At 43.7% G+C, this 23,686-nt stretch overlaps 1 protein-coding gene across 12 annotated transcripts in view; it reads left to right on the top strand.

The window, feature by feature from the left end:
* The window catches only part of TEAD1 (TEA domain transcription factor 1), a 263,630-nt gene that overhangs the window by 19,886 nt on the left and 220,058 nt on the right, over positions 1-23,686 (top strand). For 5 of the 12 annotated variants that reach the window (XM_089915141.1, XM_089915140.1, XM_089915143.1 and 2 more), the window contains one exon: positions 1-2,133. This exon is cut by the window's left edge. The exons of 4 other annotated variants lie outside the window; for them this stretch is intronic. In XM_089915141.1, coding sequence (XP_089771267.1) covers positions 1,825-2,133 — 309 coding nt within the window. In that variant the 5' untranslated portion in view covers positions 1-1,824. 3 more of the 12 variants (XM_089915146.1, XM_089915145.1, XM_030762678.2) reach the window with 2 other exon arrangements.

The raw sequence follows: 23,686 nt of genomic DNA, 5'->3' as shown, positions 1-23,686 counted from the left end.
TTACTGAAACTGTTTATAATTTGTGGTCTTGCTCTGAATGTCAGGCTGCATTGGCATACCCTGCCCCGCGCAACTCAGCCAGGAAAGGCAGCTGGCTGGGTCCGCCGAGGTGCCCCCAGAAATGCACAGGAAATGTTTCAGGGAGCTTTAGTTAAGCGTCCAGTGAATCCTAAAACTTGAGGGCATGCAAGCAGACATTAGGGGCAGAAAGCTCTGGAGTCCATATGAATAGCTGAAGTATCAACTTCTTTTGTTTTGTTGGCCTAGTCGCGAGACAGAGAAGGGAGAGAGAGAAAGAAAGGGAAGGAGGGAGGGAGGGATGGAGGGAGGGAGAGAACACACGAGTGCCAGCCCGCCCCGAGCTCTGGCCTGGCTCTCTTGCTTTTTCTTGCAGTTTACTTCCTTATGTACAGGGTCTTTTTTTTTTTTTAAATTCCTTTTGCAGTGTTTCAGGCCAGTCTTACTTCAAAATCAATTTGATAACTCTTTTATTAAATATTGTAAAGAGTGAGGGAGAAATGTGAAATGCTGCCTCCCAAAGTCATGGGTCTCCACACCCTGTATGTATTTATTCTCTTTTATGAGCAGCCTCCCCTTGTCTGCCTTCATAAGTGGGGGCAGACTCAGACTGGTGTCTCTCTGCTGCTTTACGGTTTGCTGGTGAGTTTATGAACTTTTTCCATCTTAAAAAAAATTAGAATTGAGTGTGATTAGTTTTCAGTTATTAACTCTAATGTTCTTCTCCGATGCTAATTGGTGTTGGCCAGCTGGAGGATTTGAGAAAGTGGGACTGAAACTAGACTTTTTTCCACTAGGTTTACATGGAGTCATTGGAAGTTCTGATAGGAGTCTAAAAATAGAGTGGGTAGACAAACCCTGTGAAAAAAGATGAGGAAAGAGAAGAGAAAAATGAACCTATGAGCGGTCACATATTGATGCCGTCTTTTAAATTGAGCTTGTTTCCAATTCATAGTTAGCGATAGCTCAGAAAGGTCAAATTCTCTTTCAGCCTTTGTAAAGGATAAGGTAAAAGCAAATGCAAAAGTTTGCCTGCCTTCTTAATGAAGCCTGGCTGATTCAGAGCACAGCCAGGCTGGTGGGTGCCACTTTGTTCTTACTGGTCGTTTGTATTTGGATAATTCTCTATTCAACTTCAGTCTGAGCTGAGAGGTTCTGATGAGTTTTTGAGAAAGGTGGACTCATGTTCATTTCAGAGGCTGGACTGAGAGTCATTATATCTGACTTTGGTTTTCCAGATTTCAGGCTTGTCCAAAAAAACCCCTTAATCCTAGGTGAGTTTGTTAGGAAATCACTGAAAATATATTCCCCTTATTAATGTGTGAAGAGTAACTGTCTAAACTTGGAAGAGATTTTTTCTTATGTTGTAAGAGATACAAACCCAATTATTTTTATTTGTCCTGCATTGATCTGAGAGTTAATTTCTTTTTAATGTAGCTTTCAGGCTGGGAGTGCAGATTGAATCTTGAATTGCTTACCCTCTCTGGACCAAGTTGTTCAGGCTCAGGGATTGATTCATTAATTAAAATCAATGTAAATGGATTTGTAAGCCTCCTGTAACAGATTATCTTATTAGCAACCACACAGAGCAGCCCATGATCTGGGAGGAATGTGTTTGTTGCTCTAGGTGAAGTAGACCCCCCACTGATGGACTCTTTGGGTCTACTTTATGAAAAACCCAGACGCTTTTGTAAGGAAGGAAGGAGCCTTGCTTAACCTTTACACCGAACAGATTCTTCCTATGGAAAATTATTTTTAGTATCCCTGCCCCAGAAGGCTTTAGTTCTGTGTGTGTATTTCTCTACCATGACTGTGCCTCTCCCCTACCTCTGCATTCATGATTCAAGGACATTTTTGTGTACTGCCGGGTTCTGCCTGTTTCCAGGCAAGATTCCTGCCGAGAACCCTCCTGTAAAGAGGAAAGGAGGAACCAGAAATAAATTCCTATTTGATAACAACAAAGTGCTTTTTTTCTCCGACCCAAGCAACCAACAGGCAAACTACAAAGAAGACATTTATCTGTTATTTGAGGATCTGGCTGTACAGCTGTGCTTCCTTGGAGTGATGATAAGAAGACAAGATGGTACCTTTGGAAACCTTGTGGCTTTAACAAAGGTCAGAGTTCATTAAGCTGTTGTCATTTATATTGTCATTTTTTGTAATTGTGCCAGACAGGTAGATATCCTCTATAGTTAGACCAACTTACCCACCTTCTCTCTGATGTTTGGATCAAAGGGGGCTGTCTGATCCAAGCTGAGTTGAACTCTCTCTCCTGAATCTTTTGGGATTGAGACAGCAATCCTAGTTGGTTTTTGATGCTCACCCTACAATTCAGGGAAAAGCTAACTGGGGAGTAGATGTTTGACCCATAGGTACACAGAAGCATAGAATTAAAACTGATTTGCAGAGAGAAAACAACAAAGCTGTTGTGCAGAGGAGGAGATGAGAGACCTTGGGAATAGTCTCATTTCCGGATGGTTTTCCATTTCCTGGTTTCCATTTCCCATGAGGGCTGGCTGCAGTTCCTGATTCAGGGTCATCTGATAGACCCCTTGGCCTTATAATGAACCCACGTTCCCCTACCCTTCTTTTTTTTTTTTTTTTCTTAGGTTAGTGGGAGTGGGTTTCTGTTAATTGAAACCAAATGGTCTCTGGCCGACTAGTTTGCTGGGAAGTAAGCCCTGTGTGGTGTTCTGGAGAGGCCCTACTCAGTGTGATGGCACACAGCTTCTGCTTGGTCTGCAAGGCAGGGCTGCTGTCCTGGACCCAGTTCTCCAGTATGGATTCTGTCTGAGGGAGCTAAGCAGGTAGTAACAATAGGGTTACCCTCCTAACCTGTGTTTCAGACTGGAACATTTCCAGGCCTTATGTAGGCCTTTCTGCTGCCTGGTTTGCCATGTGGTTTAGGCTGTACGGTGGCTTGGTTCAAATGTGGCAGGTGAGGAATTTTTCCAGTCATACCCTGGGGCACTGAGGAGTTCTGGTTGGCTGAGCACCTGGAAGGAGGCAGGCCAGATGTGTCATTAGACCTGGGTGTCCTGCCTAGTGGTGCCACCCTTCACTTCCTCCCCTGCCGTCTCTGATCAGTGTGGAAAAGCATGCGCTCAGTGGCCTTTGGCAAATGCTTCCTGATGATAAATCCAGTGTGTATATTGTGCACGTGCTTCAAGCTTCCTCTGTCAGGGAACCTTCCAGGTTCATTTTATTAGCAAATGGATTAAATAGCAAACGCCTCTCTTGAGGAGACCTATAAGGTGTGTGTGTGCCCCTGGGGATGGTGTCAGAAACAAAGGGTCTGCTTCATCTGCTGTTCCCCACATTGGGGGTGGCAGTATAAGTGAGCAGGGAGGAAGATTTAGGTGAGACTTAACATTTAGAAATAGCAAAGTAGAAGTTGTTAAAGAGGGTAGAATTTGTTTTGGAAAACCCTTACCATGTACATTAGGAGACATATGCAGTATTCGTTGGCATCTTTTACAGATTTGAAGCCATTTTTAGTTTAGGCTTGATATAACACGTTCTACCTGCGGGTTTGTTTTTTTTTTTAACTGAGAAAGTTTGGAAATGTTTCCTCCTTTTTTTTTTTGATTGACATATAATTAATGTATAATATTATATAAGAAAGTGATTCACAGTTTTTAAAGGTTATACTCCATCTATAGTTATTATAAAATATTGGCTGTATTCCCCATGTTGTGCAATATATCCTTGTAGCTTATTTTATACATAATAGTTTGTACCTCTTAATCCCCTACCCCTATACTGCCCCTGCCCCCTTCCCTCTCCCCACTGGTAACCACCAGTTTGCTCTCTATGTCTGTGAGTCTTTCTTTTCTGTTATATTCACTAGTTTGTTGTATTTTTTAGATTTCACATATAAGTGAGATCATACAGTATTTGTCTTTCTCTGACTTATTTCACTTAGCGTAATGCCCTTCAAGTCCATCCATCTTGTTGCAAATGGCAAAATTTCATTCTTTTTTTTTATGGCTGAGTAGTAGTATTCCATTGTATGTGTGTATACGCACACATACCACATCTTCTTTATCCATTCATCTGTCGATGGATACTTAGGTTGCTTCCATGTCTTGGCAATTGCAAATAATGCTGTTATGAACATTGGGGTGCATGTATCTTTTCCAATTAGTGTTTTTCGGTTGTATGCCCAGGAGTGGAATTGCTGGGTCATATGGTAGTTCTGTTTTTAGTATTTATGTTCTACCTGTTTTGTTCATAGTGTTTAGTTTGTATATTTAGAAAGTGGAAACGTGGAGAATTTTTTTTTTAATTTAAATTGAGAAGGGATTGGAAAGGGGGACAACGTAGAAATTTGTTGGGACATGGACATGAGGGGGTTCAGATTTAGACAAGTATGTTCCCAATGTCACATCTAGTAAAAACATCTAATGTTTACATGATGTTTTACAATTTACACACTTCTTTCAATAGATTAACTTATTTAAACCCTCACAACAACTTGGTTTGTATAAGTGAGGAAATACAGTCCAGGAGGTTAGGAGGCTAACCCAGGATCACACAGCCAATAACTGGTTAAACAGCGACTGGGTAAACCATCACTGGGATGCCACTTAACCATGCTGTGGGCCTCCTTTGCTGTGCTCCTGTACTTTTGTCAGCCTTTGTTGTGAGAGGAGAATATGTTAGGACAAGGCTGCAGGAAGGTGATGTGTGGGTAGGGGAGGGAGGTCTGGGGGTGGGAAAGAAGTTTGAACTACCAGTTCAAACATGTCTCTCTGTAGTATTCAGAGCACAGAAAAGAGCAGGAAGGGACTCAGACGATCTTGTCCACTGGATTTCAAACCAGGCTGAATATCTTTGTCACCTGGGGAGTTAAAAAAAAAAAATACTGACTCTTCCTGTTCACCTGGGATCTTCTAAATCAGAATGTCCAATGGTGAAGTTTGGACCAAGGTTCTGAAACTTTCCCAAGTGATTCTCATGAGGTATCTGAGCCCCACTCAGTTCTGGCCCCATGTCTCTTTAATTTGAAAAGTTCTGTAAAATTTAGCTACTTGGTATTCCTGGGAGCCTGTTAGAGATGCAGACTCTGAGACCCCCACTCCAGGCCTGCCAAATTAGAATCTTGACTTTAATAAGATTCCAGGTGAAGAGTATGCACATTAAAATTTGAGAAGCACTGCTAATGCCCCAGCGAAACGTCAGGGGGCTGTAGGGTGGGGTAGTTGCACATATTCTTTCCCAGTTTGTCATTTGCCTTTTGACTTTCCTTGTTACATAACTTTCCATGCAGAAATTAATCTTACATCAAATTTATCAACTCTTCCTTTATGGTTTCTAGGTTTTTCATTTGCATGCAAAAGACTATCTTATCCTGAAATTATTGGAAAAATGTCTTACACATAAAAAAAATGAAGTCATAATATACTTTACATAGTTGAATATGTCTAGATTTTGTTTGGTATGGTAGAAAGAGTGAGGTAGAGATCCCAACCTTTTAACTTAATGCTTGTCTTGTCCTAACACAATTCATTGACTCTTTTCTCTATAGATTGGTAAACTAAATTCACATGTGCTCCATTATCTACCTGGAGCTTTAATTACCATAGCTCTGTGACAGGGGTTTTGCTGTACAATTCAGCTACTCACTTTTTCATCACTTTCTTCTTTAAGATTTTTTTCCTGGCTTTTTTCACAGGTGTGTTTATCTGTTTACACTTTTAGACGCACTTTGTCTAGTCAAAAAATTTTTCAGAAACTATTTTTATTGGGGTTCTGTTAAGTTTATAGATTAGTTTAGCCTCATTCTATTTTTAAACATATTTTTGTCTTTTCTAAATTATATATACTAGTTATTCAGAAAATTTTTTCGGTAACAGTCACACCAACCTTTGTAACAGGTGTTTTGCAAGTTTTAAGGATGTATCTTCTGTAGGAGTTTCTCTCTAACTAACCATCCTATCTGGTGGGTGCCTATCCCGTCTCTTCCCCAGCCCAGCTGCCTGTTATCCTGAATCATGTTCCTTTCCCTCAGTAAAATTCATTTGTTGATGCTCTGACTGCTAGATTGTAAGCCCCACAAGGGAAGGTTCCATGTCTGTTTTATTTTCCAGTGGAATTGCTCAGTGCTTAGAAAATTCCTGGCAGTTGGTGCTCAATAAATATTTGTTAAATGAGTTGGAATGAGTGAAATCCCAGTAACCAGAGCTTTTGGCCCTCTAGTTGAAGATTAGCTTCATGTGGGATGGTCTGGACTTGGATCCCAGTTAGAATTCAACCCATAGTTTGAGAAATTATTCAAATGGATTAAAGTGAATATGTGGTTTTTGAGGGGAAGCAGTAGTTATCTACCAAATGAATCAAGGACTGGCCTGGAGTGTTTTAATCTATGAAGGTTGATGAAGTGGTAGAAAGTCACAGTGAAGCGTGGAGATTGATGATGATCGATAGCTAGTGCAGGTCTCGTCACCGGCCAGTCCTTTGGTAAATTAATGCTCCCGGTCACATCCCACCATGTTTAGCAGCGTCTGTCTAATAGATCATTCTGGTTAGGTTAATTTTTTTTTTTTCTTTAACTAGGGAAAATAAAATATTGCTGCAAAGAACTTTGGACCTTTTTTCTATTACTAAAAGTCCCTTACTGAAATTCATATCATCTCTTTATTAAACCCTTTCGTTTTGGGTACAGATACCCAACTTGTGAGCACCTTATGGGCAGGAACAGAATCTTCATTCATTTTTTTTTTTAAAAAACAAATTTATTTTATTTATTTATTTTTGGCTGCGTTAGGCCTTCACTGCTGCGCATGGGCTTTCTCTAGTCGCAGTGAGCAGGGGCTACTCTTCATTGCGGTGCGCGGGCTTCTCATTGCGGTAGCTTCCCTTGTTGTGGAGCACGGGCTCTAGGTGTGCGGGCTCAGTAGCTGTGGCACACGGGCTCAGTAGTTGTGGCGCACGGGCTTAGTTGCTCCGCGTCATGTGGGATCTTCCCGGACCAGGGATCGAACCCGTGTCCCCTGCATTGGCAGGTGGATTCTTAACCACTGTGCCACCAGGGAAGCCCCTTCATTCATTTTTATAACTCTTAACATCCAGGTGCTTGACAAAAGCTCAAGTAGTGAGAGAAAAATCAAACTCTAAACATACCGTGTATTTTAAAATTGTTGGAAAAGTGACGTTCTTATCTGTAGTGTGCAGTGTGCAGTGGAAATAACTTTTGTGTATGTCCTAGTTTTTTGCTGGCTTTCTTAAAAGCCACACGGATCTTTCAGACTTTCCCTCCTATGATGGAAGAATTTCTAGAAATTGTGTTTCTTGACTCTCATTTATTTCCGCCTCACTCTGAAATGAGAAGTGTGGGATATTTCGATGGAGTTGGTCAGTCATTTAAAACACTGTGGCTTTGGCTCTGTAGTTTGTGATTTCAGGTCTATATTTGGAATAAATCGAAACTCCAGTGCTATTGGAGGCTTTTAACACATTTGGTGCCAAGGGGCTTGGTTTTGCAGATTATAAGTCGTTCAGTTGATTGTTTCTTCAATAAAAATTATTTTGAAAACCATCGCAGTAGCTCCACCGCATGATTCTGTGGTCATCTCCTTGAGCTCCATTCGAGATACCCTGAGAAAGTCTGTCTCTAACACTTGCCTGCCTTGTGGTTCAGCTTTCGAGCGAAAAACCATGGTACTTCCCCACTGATGACCCTGTTCCACTCGCTTTGAATTTGTTTGCTTCTTCGTGTGGACAGTGTACACTGTTTGAAGAGTGTATGTAAGCCCGCTGTGTTTTCTTTAATAAAACTGCATTTATCCTTGTGTAGACAGATTGTGTTCTTTGAGTCTAAATTCTTAGAGAACTCTGGGAACTGTTTACTTAGATCTTTTTTTCTTTCTTTAAATAAAGCGCTTCCTCTAGTTTATCAACTTTAAAACTGTTAAAAGTCAGCCGAAAAAGTTGGTTGAAGGGAGAAGGCCCTGTTCTCGAGTGGTTTGAATTTGGTAACTGTATTTTGGAGTGATAAGGGCTTTTACTTCTCCACAACCTGTATCAAACAAATCAAAACTGTAAAATGAAACACAGGCTAAGGTCACAAACCTAAATTAGGCCTTTCCTTTGACCTCGGAAGTCAGGTTTTTGGAAAACCAAACAGGGAGGCTTGAAGACATGAGGTGCTGCTATATTAAAAGACTTCTGAGTAAGGGGCAAAGTTGAGTATTTGGAGCAGGTTGTGCCTGTGGGTTCTCACTGCTTTTGGATTCCAAAGGATGGGGTGACATTTCAGTTCATTATATGCTAGGGTCTGTGTTGGGTGGTGGGGACTCTAGGTTAGTTCAGGGAATTTCAAGGAACTCCAGGGTAGTGGGAGGGAGAGAGTTGTGTTAAGGACACCGTCCCAGTCTTCTGTGGTGAATGATGTGATAGGGAGGCGCAGGGTCTGCTGGAGAAGAGACTCCTTGAGTTCCTCCCGAAGCTAAAATAAAGAGAACTTAAACAGGGTATGCGAGCTGCTGCTCTTTATGGTCTCCTGGACTCTGTAGACTACACTCAACATGAAAAAGATGAGTTTCTGTAAGAAATCCTATCCAGAAAGTGACAAGATGTTGCAGGAAATGTAAACAAACACTTGGCTTTAATGGAAGGCAAACTGCTGGGGGGGCCGCCTGCTGCAGCCCACAGGGGCTGGTTTTCTCCTCCCCATCCTTGGCTGGCTCCGGAACCCTTCTTTTGATCTTACAGGCTTTGTAACTGGAGAGCTGCAGGAGGTAGAGCCAACTGGGTTTTCTATGGGCTTCTTTTATACCTGGTGTGCCCTGGAATGGTGAATTCTGCTGTCGGCACTGGGGGTCTGCCCTTTGAACCTTTGTGTGTTCTACCCTCAGTGCCGTGGCAGCCTCAGGTGTCCCTGGTCCTGGGCTGGTACCAGCCTGTAGCTGTGCAGGGCGAGGATGTTGGAATTGCCCCTCAGTCTTACTCTCTGGGAACATCATGCAGAAGGTTGAGTAGAGTGTCTCTCTTTCCTTGGGCTCGTTCCCCAGACTAGTCCCTTGTCCCAACTCATGCCTCCCATCTGTACAGTGCATTATGTCTTAACATCCTGTGGCCAAATCCACTGCCCTATTAGCTCCTCATGACAATGCTGAGAATAGAAAGGGTAAGAATTGTTGGCTCCGTTTTCAAGATGGAAGATTTGAGGCTCTGAGGACTGCCCCTGGGTGTGTAAGGATTGAAGTCTAGCAAGGAGCCCTCTGAGTCTTTGCCAAGTGCTTTTATGGCTGAGCAGCCCCTCCAGCAGCACTGCTTTTCTCCCAGGCTGCAACCCTCTCCTCCCCTTTCGAGTTCTCTGATCTCTCAGATCACTGACTTCCTCTCCACCCCCCCTCCCCTTGCCCCGCCTCCCGGTAGCTGCTACCATCCTTTCTGTTGTCTGGATTACTGTAGCCATCTCTGAGATAATATCCCAACTTCAGGATGTCTCATCTGGTTAATTAAGGCTGCTTCATCATCACCATCATTATCCAGTGACACTTCTATAGCAGTTTTTATGGGTGGCATTATTCTTATTGCTTTGCAAATTCATTTAGTGTCACAATTCTGTGAATTAGGTAGTATTATCATCCCCATCTAATAGATGAGAAAGTGGAGGCACACAGAAGTTAAAGACCTTGTCCACAAGGTCAGAGCTGGCTGGCTCCCATGGCTCTTAGCCGCTGTGCCTGATCCTGGACTCTTGTTTCTCAAAAGCTGCTTCTTCCCTACGTACTTCATCACCCAGTCAACAAACACATTCTCCTAAGGCCAGGTAGATGAGGCCCCTGCTGTGTGGTTTCAGTGTATCTTTCCAGCCGGATGGCCTACAATGTGTCCTTCCAACATATTGGATTCTTCTCATATCCCATACCGGCTGTACTCATGCCATTCCCTCTACCAGAAAGGCTTTCTGTAGCAGAGAACGAGGGCTCTACCACCCATGATGTGTGTGACATTGTGCTCACCAGGATTTCCATGCCCAGTCCATGCGGTATCACCTGGCACACTGGTTTGTTGTGGGATTGAAGTGATGCATAGCAAGGGCTCAGAAAAGAGGAGCACCTTTTCCAACTGTTTTGTGTTGAAAACCTCCCCATTTCTCTGCAGCTGCCTCCTTTAGGAAGTCTCTTCCTTCTTTACCAGAAGGGACCTTTACTTCCTTTGGCCCATCAATGTCTTAATGGCACTTTCACCATCCAGCATGTTTTACTGGCTTTTATTATTATTATTTTTTGCTGCACCATGCAGCATGCGGGATCTTAGTTCCCCAACCAGGGATCAAACCCGCGCCCCTTGCAGTGGAAGCGTGGAGTCTTAACTACTGGACCACCAGGGAAGTCCCTTTACTGGCTTTTGTAGGTGTCCTTCCTCCTAGGCTGTAAGCCCTTTCAGGGCTCGGGCTGTGGCTTGCACACCTTTATGGTCTCCGTGGTACTTTGCATATAATAGGCATTCAGAATGTATCTGTGAAGTGAGTGAATTTGGGGCCAGTGGGATTTGGTTACTGCATCCCTTGGAGAGCTGGGTGAGCAGTGCCCCGCGTGGGTTCACCTGCAAGAGCAGCTCTCTATTGCATGGGCTCTGGGTTCTGCTCTTTATTAAAAGTCTTCCCTGTTATAGCTGAGATCCTCCCCTCCATTTCAAACCCAGGCTCATGGGGTGGTGCAAATTTGCACAGCCATCTTATAAGCAAATTGGCTAAAACCCCAAATCCCCTGGAAGCAGAGTGGCCTTGGGCATACTTTTAAAAAACTGCATGGATTTTAGAGCATGGAAAGACTTATGTTAGAGGAACTCGACTCCTGCCAAGTCAGAGCCATGTATTATATTTATCTTCTATTATGGCTGAGTCGGCATTGTGATTGGTTTGTTTTGGGAGCTCCCCTCCATGTACCTAGACCAGAGGAAGATGATGTATGTATTGGCCAAGCCTCCTGCCAAGCACAGGGAGAATGCAGTGTGACCGCACAATTTGGTATGTGGAATTTGCTGGAGGAGCCACTCTTTCCACTTTACAGATGATTGAGGTGTCTGAGACCAGGCGACCTGAATCATATTAAGCCTGCTGATGAGAAAGTCTTGGTGTTCCCTCCCAGCCTCCTGGCCAGCCACTCCCACCCATTATTCCTGTTTCAGCCACACTCAACTGTCTCTTATGCCTCCGTGCCTTCTCTTCCTCCTGCATCTACCTGGGATATGTTCTTGCTTTTGTTCAGCTCTTGCTTCTCTCTAAAGAGAAGAATGTACATCATTTCACAGAAGCCTTCCCGGTTCCTTCAGGATAATGTAACTAAGCCTTCTTTCCTTTCCCCTAGTCCCCCATACTGTTAGTCTGCCTTTGCATTTATCACATTGTCCTCTATCTTGATTTACTCCATTCCCTCCCTCTGAGCCCCTTGAGGGCAGGAACTGGGTCTTACCTGTGTATCCTGCCTGGCACACAGAAGCTCAAAAGCACGCTTGCACAAGTCAAAGTATTTGGTTGTGGTAGAAATGGTTAACACTTGCCAAGTGTTGTACCTGTTTGGTTAACAGAAGTGAGTCCTGGTTCTGGTGATGGTCACTCATTTTGGGTATCTTCAGGTTACTTTTAAGGGTATTGAGGAACTCTCCAAAATAAAATATAATTAAATTTACGTGAATGGAAACATACACCATGCATATGCCTTGCGAAGTAGACATCCAGTGGATGTCTGCGGGTTGACCAAATTAATGTGTGAGTGAGTGGATGAATGGAGTGAGCCTCCATCCTCTGGGAAGGAGGGAAGGGTGGGATGTACTGCACTTCTGCACCGCTCTTGAAGCTGCATTTGTTGCCTGGCTTGAGGGCTGAGGCAGGAGCTGAGCTGACAGCAGCTCTCGGGGAATCCATATTTTTTCTTTCTAGTCATTTCTGTTTTTGAGAACAGAACAGCAGGTCCTGTGTGTCTCCTCACATGTTCCTAGATCCCAAGGGTTTACCCTGTTCTTAAGAATTGTAGAATTCCACCACCAAGTTTCAACCTGACGTGGAGCACGCACTTGTAGCTTCCCAGTCCTCACCTCACAATGCTCTGTGAAGGTGGTTAGTGTCATGGTAGAGGGATGCATACAGAGAAGAACCAAATGCTCCCCGTTTAATGAAAGTGCTGGGGCTGTATGATAAATGCTCTTATGATGTACCTCAGCGGAAGTGTGGGTGGCGCAGTTGTCAACGTTTTGCTTGCATTTGTATGTGTTTATCCAGGCAAACATGAGAAAGACCAGTTCTTTCAAGTACTTGACACACAGAAGTGAAGAAAATTTCATCTTAATATTGTGAGAACAATGGCAGCAAAATTGTCGAAGGGCTGGTTTGTATACCAGCTGTTACCAAAAGTTGTGTGTTGTATATACAAAACTGCTCATTCAGTAGGTAACCTCTTAGAGCGATGCTATGTGTGTAATATACAGTGTGGGCGTTATTCTAAGATATTATCTTTTTATTTTTATGAGTTATTTGTAATGGCGTGGATAATAATTCTTAGGAGTTTACTTTTTCATACTAGAGTTTGTTGACCACTCGAGAAAAGGTTGAGCTTCAGATATTTCAAATGAGGCAATAAATCACGTTTTTACATTGGCCGACAAACTCCATTACCTAAATCTCTCAAATATAATTTGGTGCCCTCGCTTGTATATCTTGTTGAAACTTTTTACAATACATTGAATGAGCCCCATTAGGCAAATGGGCCTGTGTTCTCACTGTGCATATTTACAAAGGCTGGTAGAATGTCAGTGATGAAGTCGAAACTTCGTTTGAACTTAGTGTGTGAAACAAAATAAATTTGACTCTTGAAATTTTGCATAAATATCTGTCAGAGCCTGGTACCAAGCATCTGGGGATTTTTAGAGCTGAGCTCATTTGAACGTTGAATTATGTTCCAAGATACATTTTAACAGTGCTTTCCTCCACACATAAAAGTTTAAACTGGCCAGTGAAACCATTCTTCACCTCCCTCCAAACTGAACATTTCCTAGTAAGAAATGTAATCCAACTTGAAATAAAAATTTCCTAGGGGCTTCCCTGGTGGCACAGTGCTTGAGAATCCACCTGCCAATGCAGGGGACACAGGTTTGAGCCCTGGTCTGGGAAGATCCCACATTCTGTGGAGCAGCTAAGCCCGTGCACCACAGCTACTGAGCCAGCATGCTGCAACTACTGAAGCCTGTGTGCCTAGAGCCTGTGCTCTGCAAAAAGAGAAACCACCGCAATGAGTAGCCCGTGCACTGCAAAGGACAGTAGCCCCCACTCGCCACAACTAGAGGAAGCCTGCACGCAGCAACAAAGACCCAGCGCAGCCAAAAAAAAAAAAAAAATCTTATTGTCCTAAGTTTAGGTTTCTGGTTAGTTTAATTGAATGGATTCTTGAGGCTGCAAGTAAAAGGCTAAATAGATACCATTTGCACTATTTGTGAATCAGGATTTTGTATTCCTGCTTTATATTTCTTATACTGTCAGAAAAATAAAAGGGAAATATATTAGATGTTTCATTTGTAATTTAATCTTATGTTCATGAGAGCAGCCTCACTGTATTTATAATAAATAAATACTATAAATTAAATAATTAAGAAATTCAAATACCACTTTTTTTTTTTTTTTTTTCGGTACACGGGCCTCTCACTGTTGTGGCCTCTCCCGTTGCGGAGCACAGGCTCCGGACGTGCAGGCTCAGCGGCCATGGCTCACCGGCCCAGCCGCTCCGTGGCATGTGGGATCTTCCCAGACTGGGGCACGAACCCGTGTCCCCTGCATCGGCAGGCGGACTCTCAACCACTGCGCCACCTGGGAAGCCCCAAATACCACTTTTTATCTGTTTTGTATATTGGGGGCATATGTAAGGTTTCCTTTGACAGAGGGTGATTCTGCTGTTAAAAACCATTGCCAAGATATTTCTAAAGCAGACAGTGGAGCTTCTGGGCTGCAGCCTGCTGTGTTGAATTGGAAACTTGTCATTGAGCCCCTTTCCTACCTGGCTCCTTCTAGGACTCTCAAGATCCTCTGGTGTGGCTGGACCAGATGTGGTGCTCCCCATGCACGTGTCCTGCAGTTCATGCAGGCTTGAGTGGGAGGGGCAGCCTGGCCGACTTGTGGTGGCCACAGCTGTATCTCCTCACACTCCCCACGACGGCCCTCTTTTCCCAGAGAAGAGCAGGTGTCATCCCCATTTTATGCTGATGGGAAAACTAAGCTGAGAAAGGGCATATGATTGGCCCAAGGTCGTCTCTTGACCTTGACCCCAGCACAGGCCATGTGACACTTGTAGATCTCAGTGGCTGTGCCTAGGAGGAGAGTTTTGGTTTGTAAAACCTGTTGGCTCTAGATTGTTGGCCATTTGGAGGTTTTCTAGAAAGCTTAAGTAAGAGAAAGGAATAACAACATTGGCGACACTTTTTTTTTGTTAGCAGTAGCATGCCAGCAGAAGACTTGTATACTTGCGGTGCTGTGCTTGTGTGCCTGGATGATCCTCTCATTTTCTGTGGAGGAAAGCAGTTGATGTATTCTTTCGAAAACACTGGACCCAAGACCTTAGGATCACCCTTCCACTCCTCCTCATGCTTTTTGCTTTGGCGGCCAACCAGCTCCCTGCCTCTATGTGTCAAAAACAAAATCCCTCTCTCCAAGGATGTGATAGAGCTATCTGCAAGCCATTTTAAGGCACATATTCAATGTAATGATGGCTCTTGAATGAGTTTTCACAAAGTCTGTGCACCAGAACTTAACTGCTTCACTCACAGTGACCTCCCCAAGCTTAGCTGCATCACTCAGAGGTGATTTCTATGCTCTTTTTTTTCTTAATGTCTTTGTAATTCTAACCTACTTAATTACTGCTTCCCATAGCATAAATGACTGGAGGGGACCATTTATGGCTCTGAAGTAGAGAGGGGGCATCTGCTGGAGAGAGAGAAGCTGATAGCTGATAGTATGGGAAGAGACAAACTCAATAGTAGACACATTTAAAAAGTATATTAAACTGGGGTTCTTTAGCCCTCATTGCCCTGTTGTTTTGAGTGGTCAACACCCCTGTGGGTCTTCATGGTATGACTGTGATCCTTAAGAAACATGCTTCTGTCTAGTGAACTCTATTTAAGAAGGCAGGGAAGAATTGTAGAAATATTCTTCAAAAAAATAAAAAGTTTTGATGCTCCAAGTGTTGATCCGTATTCATACTGAAAGTATATTAATGGAGAATGAAATTGCAGCTTGCGCCCCCCCCACCCCCCCCCGTCTCCTATTGCTGACGACCCTTCAGCTCTGCCATCTCCCACCTCCTCTGCCTCCTGTAGTCAGTAACTCCTCTTGCCTGTTCACTCGATGCCAGCCCCTGTATGCCAGCTGTTGTACTGGACTACTGAACTTTTCAAGATACTGTATGTAAGATTAAAAGTTTTTTCTTTATTTTTTGTGTTTGTTTTTTATGTATTATTTATGTGAAAAGTATTATAAACCTATTACAGTGCACTACTATACAGCCGATTTTGTTAGTTGGGTGCCTAGGCTAACAGTTGGACTTATGAACAAATTGAACTTTCGAATGTGCTCTCGGAATGGAACTCGTTCGTATGTAGGGGACTTACTGTAAATGCTCTTGGCTCTAGCTCTGCTGTCGCAGTTCCCAGAGTCCCTCAGAAGACAAGAATGATGAGCGGGGGTATACATACTTGCTGCACGGCTGCTCCTTCATGAGGGCCTGTCTTGCAGAAGCTACAGGCTCTCTGTATACTGACGAGGGATCCTACCTGTGATCCCTTTGCTTTGTGGTCAGAGCCCAGAGCTAAGGACCTCTCTGTGGAATAGTGGTCTTCACCTGAGGTCTGTGCAGTTATATGTGCCTCTAGTGCAGCCCAGAGTTAACCTTGGTAAGGCTCTTGAACCCTGGTCCAGAATAGAATTAATGCCTGCTTTTCTTGAAGAGGCGGAGTTGGTGAGGTGAGTATGAATTGGTGCCAAGGGTCAGAGATTTTATCCTGCTGAAGGCATTAACTCTATTGATCAAAAAAAAAACCACCCTTCGTTGAGGTGGGGTGATGGTGGAATTTTATATATTACCGGTTGGGGTCCACATAACTTTTCTGGAGGGAATTTTGACAACAGGGATTATAAGGTCAAATGCGCATATTCTATGACCTGGCAGTTCTACTTCATATAATTTATCCTAAGGAAAGATTTGTATGAGTATGTTCCTCACCATACTGTTTAATATAGTGTCAAACTAGGACTTTATTCTACATTTTTTAAAAAAATTGAAGTGTAGTTTTTTTTAATAACAATTTCCTTGCTTTTTATTTATTATTATTTTTAAAATATCATTTATTTGTTTATTTGGCTGTGCTGCGTCTTAGCTGCGGCATGCAGACTCTTAGTTGCAGCATGCATATGGGATTTAGTTCCCTGACCAGAGATCGCACCTGGTCCCCCTGCATTGGGAGCATGGAGTCTTAACCACTGGACCACCAGGGAAGTCCCCCCCCCCTTTTTTTTAAACTTTTTTGTTTGTTTTTTTTAATATTTATTTGGCTGCACTGGGTCTTAGTCGCCGCATGCGGGATCTTGGTTGCCATGTGTGGAATCTTTGTTACGGCATGTGGGATCTTTAGTTGTGGCATGCAAACTCTTAGCTGCGACATGCATATGGGATCTAGTTTCCTGACCAGGGATCAAACCTGGGCCCCCTGCATTGGGAGCACAGAGTCTTAACCACTGGACCACCAGGGAAGCCCTGTTTTATTTATTTATTTAGCCATTTATTTATTTATTTACTTAGCCATGCAGCATGTGGGATCTTACTTCCCCCACCAGGGATCGAACCCACGACCCCTGTATTGGAAGCTTGGAGTCTTAATCACTAAACCACCAGGGAAGTCCCAAAATTCAAGTATAGTTGATTTACAGTGTTGTGTTAATTACAGCTGTACAGCAAAGTGATTAAGTTGTACACATATATACATTCTTTTTTTTATATTATTTTCCATTATGGTTTATCATAGGATATTGAATGTAGTTCTCTGTGCTGTACAGTAGGACCTTATTGTTTATCCATCCTGTATATAATAGCTTACATCTGCTAACCCCAACCTCCCACTCCATCCCTCCCCCACTCCCCTCCCCCTTGGCAACCACCAGTCTGTTCTCTATGTCTGTGATTCTGTTTCTGTTTCGTAGATAGGTTCATTTGTGTCATATTTTAGATTCCGCATATAAGTGAGATCGTGTAATATTTGTCTTTCTCTTTCTGACTTACTTCACTTAGTATGATAATCTCTAGTTGCATACATGTTGCTGCAAATGGCATTATTTCTTTTTTATGGCTGAGTAGCATTCCATTGTATATATGTACCACATCTTCTTTATCCATTCAACTGTCGATGGACATTTAGGTTGCTTCCATGTCTTGGCTATTGTAAATAGTGCTGCTATGAACATAGTGGTGCATGTATCTTTTTGAATTAGAGTTTTGTCTGGATATATGCCCAGGATTGCTGGATCATATGGTAATTCTATTTTAGTCAAACTAGGACTTTAGAACATTCATTGATAAAGGAGTAGTTGAATAAACTCCAGTAAAACCATGTAGTAAATATTATAAAGCTTTTGAAAATGATGAAGTCATCTTATGTATTGTTATGGAAAGATGGCAGAGAACTTATGTGAGAAAGTTAGATTACAGATCAGTATGTACAGTGTGATCCTATTTTTAATATATATATATGTGTATGTATATGTATGAAATGAGTACATATTATATAATTTGATATGCATTAATTTTGCGGCGGGGAGAAGAATATACATCAAATGCTAATAGTTGGGCTTCCCTGGTGGCGTAGTGGTTGAGAGTCCGCCTACTGATGCAGGGGACACGGGTTCGTGCCCTGGTCCGGGAAGATCCCACATGCCGCGGAGCGGCTGGGCCCGTGAGCCATGGCCGCTGAGCCTGCGTGTCCGGAGCCTGTGCTCCGCAACGGGAGAGGCCACAACAGTGAGAGGCCTGCGTACTGCAAAAAAAAAAAAAAAAAAAAAATTGCTAATAGTGATCACTTATTTAGGATTTAGAATTATGTAAGGACACTCATTTTCCACCTCATTCATTTTGTATTGTTTGAACTGTTTATTAAATGGAAAACCAAAAGGTTTTTATTACCTATTTATTTTTTAAATTGATGTATAGTTGATTTACACTGTTATATTATTGGTAGTGTCAGGTGTACAACATAGTGATTGAATATTTTTATAGATTATACTCCATTTAGAGATAGTTACTTCTTAGAAAACCAGCATGGGCCTGTTTTTGAGGTCTTCTAATTTTTTGACTTGCTGGAAACTTTCTGGTTTCCCATTTTGTAAGGGAGCTTTTTATACTTTTTAGAAGTCCAAAACTGCAACACATTTTTTTTTTCCTCTCTTAAACTTGTATAACCAGAATGAGCAAAGACATATTAAATAAAAAGGAACGGAATTGTGGATGTATCTTTTGTGAAAATATGTGGCAGTCACCACTGGGTGTCCACTTTGTCAGGTGTCTGGGATGCAAGGGGTTCTTTGAAGAGTTTGCAGTGAAGAGACATGATTATCAACTGGATGGTAGGTGCTAATGGAGCGCCACGGTGCACACAGTGAGAAAGCAGTGATTCTAACAATTCATTTATTCAGTAAAGACTGAGCACCTTGTCTGGCCAGCTACTGTTGCAGGCGCTGGGGACAGAGCACAGAGCAAGGCAGGTAGGATCCTGTGCTCATGGAGCTCCCATGCAGCAAGAGAGGGAAACAGACATGTCATGAAGAGCATGATCAGTGCGATGACAAAGAGTCAAGAAAAGGATAGGTGAGGCGGTTGTTGTGCCCCATGAGTTAGGAAGTAACTTCGGGAGGAGTACTGATGGTGAGCAGAGGAGAGGACTGGTGTTAGCTGCAGGGAAGGGTATGGAAAAGGTGGGATGGCATTCCAGGCAGAGGTTCTAGCGGGTACAAAGGCACAGAGATAAGAAAGGCTTATATCTGGGGATCTGCACCTGTTGTGGATGGACCCCAAGTCTGGAACAGTGTTTCTGGGGCTCCACTGTGAACATGTTTAGGAGCCTGGATTGTATCTATTAGTGACCAGCTGGCCCACAGAATTTATGAACTGGGAAGAGATGTGATTGGATTGGTGGTTTAGAAAGTTTTCTTTGACTTTGAGGCTGGATTGTAAGGGAAGGAGACAGGAGTCTCAGGATATGCTCGCCAGGGAGGCCACTGCACTGGCTTGGGAGGAGGTGATCTGGTTGTGTCAGAGGGCCTCCTCCCATGAGGCCCATTCACATTTCTGCATCCACCCAGCTTCGGTTGATGCTTATGCGTGGATGACTCTCACCACAGCTCTGCTCCTTACTTGCTGTGTGACCTTGAGCAAGTTACCTAAACTCTGTCTCACTGTCCTCTTTCGGTAAAATGGGAACACTAATATACTTATCTCAAAGGTTGCTTTGAAGATGAAATTAAACAATGATGTAAAGTACGTGGCACATTGGCTACAATATATAACGTGCTAAAATGTCACGACGACCACCACCACTACTACTACCATTAGTATTACTACTGTCACCACCATCCTTTCTCCCCTTGGGAAATATATCAGTCACATGGGAGAATTGGGAAAAAGTAAAATGAGAGAGCAGTTTTATTTATTTGTTTGTTTGCTTGCCGCAGGAAGTCCCGAGAGACCAAGTTTTTATCTGGGTGAGAATAAATCAAATCCAGTGTGCTTGGCATTAATTACGCAAGCATCAGAGGGCAATTTTGAATTGACCACAATCGACGGGTACCATCTGGGAAGACTTCATTGGGGCAAGTGAGTCTTAAATAGTTCTTGGACCTGAATGGACAAGGAGAAGCATAAAGTGTGGACCCCAAATGAATTGGAAAGGTCTCTCTTTGGTCTTCTGTATAGTCAGAGGGTTCTCAAGTTGGGGGCCAGATATTTTTTAGGGGCTGGGGGAAAGGGCTGTGCAGTTAGTGTGAGTGTCCTCAAACCCGTATGCCCAGCCAAGAATTGTCTTCAGGCTCACTTAATTCTATGTGTGTGGTCTAAAATTATGCCTGAGTGTTTTTAGATTTCCTTAGATAGAATTAGTTGTCTACAATGCAAATTCACTTCAAAACATTACTGGAGGGCTTCCCTGGTGGCGCAGTGGTTGAGAGTCCACCTGCCGATGCAGCGGACACGGGTTTGTGCCCCGGTCCGGGAGGATCCCACATGCCGCGGAGCGGCTGGGCCTGTGAGCCATGGCCGCTGAGTCCAGAGCCTATGCTCCGCAACGGGAGAGGCCTCAACAGTGAGAGGCCCGCGTACTGCAAAAAAAAAAAAAAAAAAAAGAAATTAAAAAAAATTACTGGAAGTCATAGTAGTTTATTGACTGTTATTGCTGTTAGATATTGGATACTGAAAGTAGGACTGCTATTAGATGGGTGTTGTGTAGAATGTTTTGACGTTAAAAGGGGTTCCCAAACTTGAAAAAGTCAGGAACCACAGATTTTGCCTAATAAAACTGGAAAGTTGATACCGGTAGCATTCCGGCTCATGTAATGTAGCTGGAGGCTTTTGGCTGCCAGTAACAGACAAACCAACTCAAAATGGCTTTATAATAAGGAGAACTTTTATCTCACAGGACTAGAAGTCTGGAGGTAGGGTGATCCTAGAGTACGTTAGCTCAGCAACTCAGTGACCTCATCAAGGACCTGGCTCTTTTCATTTTTCTCTCTGCCATCCTTCACATGTCCGCTCCCTCCTCTTATGTCAGCAAATGACTGCAGCAGTTCCAGGCATCACATCACACTAATGCCCAGAAGTATTTGTTCCCAGACCCTCTCATGGTCAGCAAATGGCTGCAGCAGCTCCAGGCATCACATCACAACACTAATGCCCAGAAGTATTTGTTCCCAGAGTCTATTCTTTCATTAAGGATAGAAGGTACAGGGTGGTAGCCAGTAGAAAGCTCTCAAGCAGTCACATCTGAGGGCTGTTCTGCCAAGCAGCTAGCCCCAGAGAGCCCCAGGGAGCTAGGAGAAGTGGGAAGTTCTGTTTGGAGGGTGGGATGCTGATGGTAGAGATTGTACCCATATCCTTGTTCCCAGGAGCTTCAGCCTGGTCAGCCTCCAAATGGTGCTCTGGGGAGAGACTGGCTGCTGCTTTGGCCTTTTAAAATGACAGTACACCATGAATACTGGCACAAGTTTCAAAGATAAAATGCAGAATGAGACAGGCATGGACTCATCCCTCTTTCATTCATACATGTATTTGTTCATCCCTGTTAGTACTTCCGTAGGGCCGCCATAACAAAATACCATGGGCTGGGTGGCTTCAAGATGAGGGTGTTGGTGGGATTGGTTTCTTCTGAGGCCTCTCTCTTTGGCTTGCAGATGGCTGCCTTCTTGTTGTGTCTTCACTTGGTCTTTCCTCTGTCTGCGTGCACCCCTGGTGTCTCTCTGTGTGTCCAGATCTCCTCCTCTTCTTAGGACTCCAGTCCTACCGGATTAGGGCCCACCTTATGACCTCATTCTACTTTCATTATCTTTGTGAAGACCCCATCTCCAAATACCATCACAGTCTGAGGTACTGGGGGTTAGGGCTTCAATATATGAATTTTGGAGAGACACAATTCAACTAATAACAACCCCAGTTGTCTACTGTGTGCCAAAATGTGCCCTGCACTGTCCTAGGCACTAGGGCTATAGCTGTGAGTGGAAGAGACAAAGATCCCCGCCCGTATGCAGCTTGCCTTGGGATGGGGAAACGAGTAGTCCTCAGTCACCAATTCTGGCTTCTGTTTAGGACCATCTAACGTACTATGATTTCAGCACTTCACTCTCTCCCAGACTCCTTATTACTGTAAATTCCACGCTCTGGAGTCATTCCTTCTTCAGAGACACGGGTGGAAACACCTTGTGACCTAGTGTAACCAGCAGAACAGGTGTGAGAGAGAGAGAAGACATCCTTTCTAGTTTAGAGGGACTTCTTGAGGGGTCAGAGGATGGAAGCCAGCCTGGAGGCTGGGGAGGAGGGGGCGGGGAGAGGGTGTAGGTTGGATCAGGTGGTTGGAAAGGCGGGGCAGGGGTAGCTGCGTCCCCTTCAGCTGGGTGCTGAGCACAGGCACCCTGCTCCTGCGGAAGCTTGTTTCTGGAAGTTGCAGCAGACCAGCCACTGCACTGGGGGCTGGTCTACACGAAACAGGATCCTCTACCAGCAAAAAGATTACGACTTGATGAAGCCTCAGATGCTGGTTAGCATGTTTTAGCAATAAAGTACTTTGAAATTAAGGTATGTACATTGCTTTTAGGTATAATGCTATCGCACACTTAATCGACGCAATATAGTATAAGCATAACTTTGATATGCACCGGGAAACCAAAACATTTGTGTGACTCGCTTTATTGTGACATTGGCTTTATTGTGGTGGTCTGGACGGAACCCTCAGTGTCTTCGAGGTAGGCCTGTAGTTTATAGTGACCATAGGCTACAATATCAAGAGTAATTTGGGGCTAATAAATAAGTAAGCAGCAGAATTGAATGGGGAATAATTATATATCTCTGTTATAATGCTGCCTTCTACATACAGCTGTGTGTGTTTGGTACTGTGTTTTTAAATGAAAAGATCAGATTAGGTTTGACTTTCTGTCACCAGATGGAGTCTAGCTGTACCTGAAACATGGATTAAGAGGCAGGGCCTTTCATTCCTGGGTATCCTGACTGATGGGGGTCTCGTGTTTTATGGATATAAGATGTGCTGGGTGAGGAGGACAATGGAATTACGCTTCCCACAGAAATCACTCCTGGACTGAGAATCGAGTTTGCACGTGTGCCCTGTAGCATTCATTCTTGCCGAGTGCTGGGAGATGGGTGGTTATTAGGTTATGTCAAAGTGGTGTTTGCCTTAATACACGATCCTCCTGCAGTAACTCAATAATGGGAGGTGGAAGGAGGGAGGGAGGGAGGGAATGTGGTGTCCTGCATATTTCTGAAACACGGTGCCTCTGGAAGTTGAGGAAGCTTGGTGTGGTACTATCAGGGAGCTGTGAGGGACCTGTACCCAGGCCCACGACAGGTTTGAATCCACTAACACTGGCACCTCTTGTGAGGCAGTATATAGGTTAGTGGTCAAAAGAACAGCATCTGGGCCTAGACTGCCTGGCTCCTGGCTCCTGGCCTACCAGTTTCCAGCTTTTTGCCTTTGGGCAAATTACTTAACCTTGCTGTTTCCTGAATAGTACAATCGGGGTATTAATAAGAGTTCCTACCTCATAGAGCTGTTGTAATAGTAGAATGAGTCAGGGTACATGAAGCGCTTAGAATCATGCCTGGCTCATGCATCTTTATTGAGATAAAGCAGGAAGAAGTGGCTTTCTTTCCCTTTAACCTCATACTGTGGGGTAGGGTACGCACAGCTCTGGTAGGAATGGCTCAAAACAGGCTCATGATTCCACTCCCTCCTCCCACCATCTCATACAGAGATGCATGGACATCGCTGGGAAAGATCCTGGGTGTTCTTTGTGCATAGTGATCCATGGATGATGCTTGGCCCTGACGTGACCCGAGGCTCACCTGCTAGACCTGTCCCTTGCTGGCTGCGGGACCTTCAACAGCTTCCTCCCCTCTCAGAGCTTGAAACAGAG

The sequence above is a fragment of the Delphinapterus leucas genome, chromosome 7, assembly GCF_059928025.1.
Source record: "Delphinapterus leucas isolate spDelLeu-1000000601 "Yukka" chromosome 7, BTC_Dleu_Yukka2, whole genome shotgun sequence".
Classification (NCBI taxonomy): Eukaryota; Metazoa; Chordata; class Mammalia; order Artiodactyla; family Monodontidae; genus Delphinapterus; species Delphinapterus leucas.
Note: the sequence above shows the minus strand (reverse complement) of the source record. Positions and strands in the feature narration are given on the sequence as shown.